The sequence below is a fragment of the Bison bison genome, unplaced genomic scaffold, assembly GCF_000754665.1.
Source record: "Bison bison bison isolate TAMUID 2011002044 unplaced genomic scaffold, Bison_UMD1.0 scf7180017864472, whole genome shotgun sequence".
NCBI classification, from domain to species: domain Eukaryota; kingdom Metazoa; phylum Chordata; class Mammalia; order Artiodactyla; family Bovidae; genus Bison; species Bison bison.
Window position 1 is genome coordinate 6,200,686 of NW_011495033.1, and position 8,382 is coordinate 6,209,067.

At 51.1% G+C, this 8,382-nt stretch overlaps 1 protein-coding gene across 1 annotated transcript in view; it reads left to right on the plus strand.

The window, feature by feature from the left end:
• RHBDL3 (rhomboid, veinlet-like 3 (Drosophila)) overlaps positions 1-8,382 on the plus strand; it is a 31,660-nt gene that overhangs the window by 11,598 nt on the left and 11,680 nt on the right. The window contains exon 5 of the mRNA XM_010861702.1: positions 4,839-4,939. Coding sequence (XP_010860004.1) covers positions 4,839-4,939 — 101 coding nt within the window. The remainder of the gene's footprint in view (positions 1-4,838; positions 4,940-8,382) is intronic.

Below are 8,382 nucleotides of genomic sequence, written 5' to 3' on the forward strand. Positions count from 1 at the left end.
CCACACCAGCCTCTCTTCTCCCAGAATCCAGCACCTTCTGCATCCTTGAACAAAGGTCTGAGGAGCGTCTCTGTGCGCCAGACTTCCTCAGTCACCCACACACTCCTGAGCGTCGACATGTGGGGATTCAGAGCCACGTCTTCCATACCTACTCAGAGACCCAGATGGTTAATGGCGAGGAACAGGGAAGTGCTCGTAACACTTGCAGTTAGTAGTCAATTAAGTGGGCGTGCCGGAGTAACCTAGAAGACAACACAGATTCAAGATGACTCAGGTCTCGTCCAAACCAGATGATGCCCAGCGGGGAAACAGTGCAGATATTACTTCCCAGGGACACCAGTGCAGAAGGGGTTGGTGTACAGGCAGAAGGGGGCTTGCCAGCTGAACCTGAGGGTGTGGGTCTGTACTGCAAAGCAGACGACGTGCACTGTCCTATTTGAGTCATTGATTCAGAGCAGAGGGCATTCTGGTCACCACATGTCACGCCATTGATCTCCAGGATTGAGCTGATTGATCCGCCTGCACCCTTTCCTCCTCCTCTGCTCTGTGTGTGCATCGCTCTTCAGAGAGGGGGTGCCGGTTCAGACAGTCAGGCTCTGACCAGATAGCCAAGTGCGTGTCCTGTGCAGGCTGTATTTAATCCCCGCAACAACCTCCTGAGGCAGGTACTATTACCCTTCACCTGTTACAGATACAGAAGTCAAGGCTTGGAGAAGGAAAGTGACTTGCCTAAGAAGATACAGTCATAAGTGGTGGAGCTGGGCTCCGATCAGGCTGTCTGACCCCAAAGGCTATGCTCTAACATGACCTTAGTGTTATGAGAACCAGAGGCAAGACTTATCCTTCATGCATGGAATTTATTGGAAACCAAGGGAGGTCATTGTTTTCATGTTAAAGATTTTTTGATGTGGGCCATTTTTAAAGTCTTCACTGAATTTGTTACAATATTGCTTCTGTTTTGGGTTTTGGTTTTTTGGTCGTGAGGCATATGGGATCTTAGCTCCCAGACCAGGGATCGAACCCACACCCCCTGCATTGGAAGGCGAAGTCTCAACCACTGGACCACCAGGGAAGTCCTCCAAGGCGGGGCAGTCTTCATAGACATTAAGCCCTGCTCTTTAATTCCTGCCCAATGAAAATATTCCAAATCCAAGGCCATCGCATTTTGTTAACAATTATAACTAATCTCTGCTCAGCATGTCTGATGGTCCAGGCATGTGATAAAGGGTTCACGTGTATTATCTCATCACATTCGTCTGAAGTGGCTACTGACACCCCCATTTTATAGGCAGTTCAAAGAAGTGGAATCACCCTGTTTGCTCAGCCAAGAAATCCTAGAACTGTAGTAGAAACTTCCCCAAACCTGTGCTTCTAGCCAATGCTTGAAGCCAAGATGTATCTCACTTCTGCTAATGATTATAGGGCTGAATTTAAATACTTTAACATCCAGTCTTGGGACTTCCTTGGCAATCCAGTGGTTAGGACTCTCAGCTTCCACTGCAGGGGACATGGGTTGAATCCCTGCTCAGAGAACTTAGATCCTGTAAGCCATGTGGTTCGGCCAAAAAAATCAAAGTAGCCCGATCTTTTCACTGTTTTGCCCAACTTTGATTATAAATTCTGTAGATCAGAAGCCATGGGCGCACCCCCCAGAGCCTAGCACAGGCTTTGGCACATGGCAAGCACTAAATGAGAGGGTACATACATAGATAAAGTTAGACTGCTTAAAGGTAGGTGTTCTGGCGATTTTTATTTGGATTTGCTTTTCTTTAGCAACCAAGGGCGGAGAAGGCGATTGGCAACCCACTCTAGTACTCTTGCCTGGAAAATCCCAGGGCGGAGGAGCCTGGTAGGCTGCAGTCCATGGGGTCGCTAAGAGTTGGACATGACTGAGCGACTTCACTTTCACTTTTCACTTTCACGCATTGGAGAAGGAAATGGCAACCCACTCCAGTGTTCTTGCCTGGAGAATCCCAGGGACGGGGGAGCCTGGTGGGCTGCCGTCTATGGGGTCGCACAGAGTTGGACACGACTGAAGCGACTTAGCCGCAGCAACTAAGGGAGGTGCTGGAGGACACCTGCTTTAAATTTTCCAGGCTAAAATTATCACAGCTGTCGTTATGGCAAAGTCGCCAGTTCATCACTGTGCTGGCATGGACCCAGGGTTTGGTCCTTTGGTTTGCTGCTGTGCAGAGGTGTGGCTTGCTTCTCTGTCTTCTACCTTCCTGACCTCCGTGGGTTCACACTGCATCCCATAGGTTTGTCAGGAATCCTCCCTGGCCCTGGCTTCCTACCCTGGAATGGCTTTGCTCTGTTGATATGCAGAGCAGCCCACATTTCTACTTGACTTCTCCCAGTCCCTCTGAAAATGAAAGTGTTAGTCACGCAGTCCAGTGTGACTCTTTGTGACCCCATGGACTGTAGCCTGCCAGACTCCTCTGTCCATTGAATTCTCTCCCACCAGACTTCTCTAACCATGGAATTCTCTCCAGGCAGGAATACTGGAGTGAGTAGCTATTCCCTTCTCCAAGGGATCTTCCTGACCCAGGGATCGAACCCAGGCCTCCTGCATTGTAGGCAGATTCTTTACCATCTGAGCCACCAGGGAAGCCCATAGTCCACGACTAATTTGCAGTCATTTAAGGAAAGTCTTTCTGCCACAAATGGAGGGCAAGTGGGTCCAGATCATTTCCTTCTAGATTCTTATATCAGTATTCAAACCCCAGACCCTGGATCTAAGGCCAAGGCTTTTATTATTGTATTTCTGATCTGGAAGGAACCCTGGAGGTCCCCTCCAGTGAATGGCAAACTTTACTCCCCATGTCTCACCCCCATTCAGCCTGAGCAGCTGTCTGCCCTCTGCTCTGTGGGATAGGGGTATAAGTCAGGTTTCTTTGAAAAGAGAGTCTTACTGCTCAAACATTGGACAGCCTTAGAACTAACCTCCTCATTTCACAGATATGAAAACTGAAGCCCAGAGAATTCAGGGGCTGTGTCCGAGGTCACACAAGTAGCCAGTCTCGTCCCCAGTCGACCATCCTGCCACCATCCAGACTGACCTGTGGCCCTGCCTGGGGTCAGGACTCCCATCCCTGGATAGGGTGAGGGAAAGGTCAGTGCATGGAGGCTGGACCCTGCCGCCTCCCTGCCCTGGTGGATCCCGCCGGTGAGGCCGAAGGAGCAGAAGCTGGGCCCATCTGCAGGGACTCACACGGAGGAAAGAGGCCAGCCTGGGAGCTTCCTCTGTCCAGACGGTAATTAAGAGGAGCCCAGCCCTGCAATGCAACCTCCTCCACCAGCCCCAGCCGGGAGCGTGGGAATCCTTTGTCATGCAGATCTCTGCTGGCCTGCAGGCCACCCTGAGATTTTTTTTTTTCCCCTCCTGTTATATAGGGTTGACCCCATGGCTCAGCAGTTAAAAAAAAAAAAAGTTATCTGACAATAGATCAATACCTAATTAAAGCCGAAGGGGAAGCATGAAAGGAGAGAGGAAAGATTTATAGTTGCCCTGGGAGGGGAGAAGGACTCGGGTGTTCTTAGTTCATGACAGTTTATGTTTTCCTTGAGAGATGACATCCCCCTGGAGACGAAGAACCTGTTGTGGGGAATCTCTTCCTGGTAGGATCACAATAAGCTCAGAGCCTTGAGAGCGATCTGGGGTGGCGGCAGCAAGCGATGGGGGGAGAAGGCAGATGACATTGCTGCTACCTCTCCAGGCCCAGGGTGTCAGGTACCCTGGTTCCCAGGCGGGCCCCAGCCTCTTCCTTAGGAGCTGACCCTCCACCCCCATAGGGCCTGCAGAACTTGGCCTTCTGCCTTGCCCTCCTCTCTCCACCCAGGCAGTGACTAATTGGCTCAGGAGCCTGCGGGCATTTTCCAGTGGTGATTTCTGCACACTCACCCTGCCAGCCACCTCTCATCCTCTGAGCCCTGAGTTCTAACTCCCAGTTATTTTTAGTCTCCTGTGTCCTTCCCTGGAAGCCAAAGCATTGATCACACTTAAATGAGACCAGAACAATGCATTGCCCATCTCCTCTCTGCCCAGCTTCCCTCCCAGGACCAAAGTTTCTCATCCTCCAGACCTAGAGTCTGTACCATTCCTTTCCCCCAGGGGGTATGACATCATCTTTCTTTCTTCCCTGGAACTTCTCAAGGACATTTTTCCTCCAAAGATGCTCAGCTCTAGAGATCCTGTTGGTCTGTTGCAGTTTCACTCAGTTGGAGGTGATGCATGGCAGGTTTCTGGGTGCTATTGAGAAAGAGTGAGGGTAGAGGGTGGGGATTGACAGGTTAGGGAGTGGCTGCTGAAGAGGCCAAGAGTACACGAGTTTTGTGTTAGGCAGGCCTGGACTCATGTCCTGGCTCCAGCCATTCCTACCAGGTGACTGAGGCCTCAGCCTCCTCATCTCTGCGATGAGGCTGTTAGCGCCCGCCTCAGCGAGTGGGCTTGAGGGTCACACAAAATGTTTGGCAGTTGTCTGACACATAGCACCCCATAAGGGTGGCAGTTTCGGCAAAACTACTGCTACCATTTTCTTGACATCGCTCAGAACCCTGAGATAGCACCCAGTGAGGCCAGATCACCAGGCAGATGGTCTGGGTTGGAGCTCTACTGTGGACAAGTCACTTCCCTCCTTGAGACTTTGCTTCCCAGTTGTAAAAGGAGAGGTTTGAACCAAATGGTCCTTTCGGTCGTAGATGAATCTTTCAGGAAGCTCCAGGGTGATGGAGCTTTCGCTCTGGAGTCTCAGCCCTGAGGCTGCAGCATCCCAGCGCCTGGGACTCGGGGTGGGGAGCGACTCCAGCATCCTTGAATTCTCCGTCTCTCTCTGTACCAGGGTCCTTGGCAGTGTCTGTGGCTGACATGACCGCACCAGTGGTGGGCTCCTCTGGAGGGGTGTATGCGCTCGTCTCTGCCCATCTGGCCAACATCGTCATGGTGAGCACCCCTGTCCCTGAAGTCCTTTCTTGGCCCACCCCCCCCCTTCCCCGCCGTCACTGGGCCTGGATGTTAATCTACCGGAGTTGGGTTTTAGATTCTTTTCTGTGCTCCAGCCTGGGCTCGGAAAGCCCCAGGTGGCCTTGGCCAGTAGCCAAATTCAAGGAAACTTCCTCACCCTCTGCCGGGCCATTTCCAATGGGTCCCTTCTGTATATGATTCCAATTTTCTCCAGCCTGGCTTTGCCTGTCTCCCTATTCCAACTCTGCTACCCGGTGGCTTTAAAAAGTGAAAATTCTTGACCACTAGCACCCATCAAAATTGTAATTTGTTGTTTCTCATAGTTTGGTAAAAGTAAAGGGCCTTAAGGGCTTCCCTGGTGGCTCAGTGGGTAAAGAATCTGCCTGCCAGTGCAGGAGACACAGGTTTGATCCCTGATCTGGGAAGATCCCAAATGTCACGGAGCAACTGAGCCCGTGTGCCACAACTACTGAGCCTGTGCTCCAGGGCCCAGGAGCCCCAACTACAGAGCCCTCATGCCCTGCAGCCCCCACAATGAGAAGCTGTCACACCGCAACTACACAGTAACCTCTGCTCACCACAACCAGACAAAAGCCCCTGAAGCAGTGAAGACCCAGCACAGCCAAAATAAATAAAATTACAAATAAAGAAGTAAAGGGACCTTAGAGATGATCTCACCAAAATTCTCAAATAGGAAAGAAGGCCCCGACAGGTTAAATGATTTGTGCAAAGTCATAATCAAATTGGTGACAAAAATACGGTCTTGAGCCCACATCTCCTGGCGACCATTTAAGTGCCACTGTCCTCCACCAGCCCGTCACAGTGTCTGGACACCGTCATCCCGTTTCTCATGTCCTTCCTTCCCTTTTCCTGAAAGGCAATCTAGTGAACTAGCTAACAGCAGGGGCTGTTATTCAGCTTAGATCTGAATGGCAGCCCCCTACTTCCTGAAGAGTGACCTTGAGCAAATGACTTCAGTGCTTTGTGCCTCAGTTTCTACATCTGTGAAATGGGATGGGGTGGGACGAATGAGATACAGTGAAAATAACCACTTGCTGTAAGTGTTAGCTTCATGCCTGAGCCCTCACAGAAGAGGCTGGGGTGGACTCAGAGTAGAGACAGGACCTTCAAGGCAAGAAGTTGAAAGCCATCTGATAGTCTTAGAGGAGGCCAAGGAAGACAGCTTCCTTGTTTTGGAAGCAGTCTGAAGTTTGGAGGCTGAAAGAGGAGTCGTTGGCAGTGCTTGGTTCACTCTGCCTGATGCCCCCCACACAGGCACAGCCCAGGTCTTACCTATCTTTTCCCCAGTGCCTGGAATAGGGCTGAACGCATGGCAGAGGGTACCCACTGAATCTGGGGGCAGGCGGGAAGGAAGAACCCGGGGTTGGGGGAGCAGGGACCATGTCCAGGAAAGGAATTTCTCTTTGGGAGCCTCTTGTTCTCACTTTCCTCCCCCATCACTGTCTTCACCCACGTGGCAGATATTCAGATCCTCAGTTACAACAGTTCATAGAGTTCCTCAATTCCCCCACGTCTTATTTATTTTGCCCGCGCTGCCAGGCATGTGGGCTGTTGGTTCCCGGACCAGGAATCAAATCCGCGCCCGCTGCAATGGAGTCTTAACCACTGGACCACCGGGGACTCTCCTCCATTTCTTCTTTATCACCGCTACTGTCAACTGTCCTGCTCCTCAACACGATTCCCTCTTTTTGCACCAAAGTCCCATTTGTACCCTGAGAGAGAAAGAGAGCTGCCGCAGAGGCTGGAAAGCCCATGTGAGGGCGTGGCGGGGCGGGGGGGCGGTTGGGGGCGGTAAGTGTGTTTACACACAGGGTGCGTGCCGTGGTCTGCTGAGCACCTGGGAGCCCAGGGCCGCCTCACGTGGCCCTTTAAATGGGTCGTTCTGTATCAGCGCCACCGCTTTCCCCAGACACAGCTTTTCCTCTGAATTCTGCTTCCGCCACTCCCCCCTCCCCCTGCCCCAATTCCTTTCTGCAGGGGGAGGAAATGCCACCCTCCCCTAGCTGTTCCCCCCAGGATGTGTCTGTGTGGAAGGACATGAACCAGCACAGCTGAGAAGGGAGAGGCAAGCAGGACTTCATAACGATGCCCTGTTTCCACCCCTTGCCGCCACCTGGGAAGTAGCTCTGGTGTTCTCAGAAGTTCCCACTGTGAGAGCAGACCCAGGGCCCAGGGTGGGGCGTGGGGTTGAGGAGGGGGTATTTGAGAGCAGTTTTCTTCCAGTTTGTACTTCTTTCTGCAAGTAGCCAGTGGTGGTGCAGCTGAGCCCAGTGCTCTTCCAGAAGGACATGGCTTTCTCTGGCCAACGGGGAGCTTTGGGGTCCCCTGGAGCGTGACATTTGGTAGCCCTCCTTTAAAAAGCTGTGTGCTGTTTATTGGACAGTGAAGAATGCTCATTTCACTCGCTTCCTTCTTAGAAAGGTCAGTTTCTTTTCATCAAGAGGCTACCTTTACCCAAACTAGCTCTGTGCCCAGCGATTCGGAGATGCATTAGGACAAGCCAAATGAAATTGGTATTTCTGTGGGTCAAAAGCATTTCAACCTTGGCAGTTTGATGTGGCTCAGCCTAATAGATGACATATTTTTTCTCCCCAGAATGTTAGCAAACGTAAGAGGAGAGTTCTTTTTTTTTTCTTTATTTTTATTTTATATTGGTGCTTTCAAACTGTGGTGCTGGAGAAGACTCTTGAGAGTCCCTTGGACTGCAAGGAGATCAAACCAGTCAATCGTAAAGGAAGTCAACCTTGAATATTCATTGGAAGGACTGATGCTGAAGCTGAAGCGCTGATACTTTGGCCACGTGATGCGAAGAGCCGACTCCTTGGAAAAGACTCTGATGCTGGGAAAGATAGAAGGCAGGAGGAGGAGGAGACAACAGAGGATGAGATGGTGGATGGCATCGCTGACTCAATGGACATGAGTTTCAGCAAGCTCTGGGAGATGGTGAAGGACAGTGAAGCCTGGCGTGCTGCAGTCCATGGGGTCACAAAGAGTCGGGCATAACTGAGTAACTGAGTAACAAATAGTTGATTTACAGTGTTGTATTAGTTTCAGGTGTACAGCAAAGTGATTTACTTATATATATCCTTATTCTTTTTCAGTTCTTTTCCCGTGTAAGTTATTACAGGATACTGAGTAGAGTTCCCTGCGCTGCACACCAGGCCCTTGCTGATTATTTTGTATACAGTGGTGTATATACGCTTAGTGGGCTTCCCAGATGGCACTAGTGGTAAACAATCTGCCTGCCAATGCAGGAGACTCAGGAGACATGGGTTTGATCCCTGGGTCGGGAAGGTCCCCTGGAGTAGGAGATGGCAACCTGCTCCAGTAATCTTGCCTGGAGAGTCCCATGGACAGAGGAGTCTGGCAGGGTACTGTCAGTGAGGCTGCAGAGTCAGACA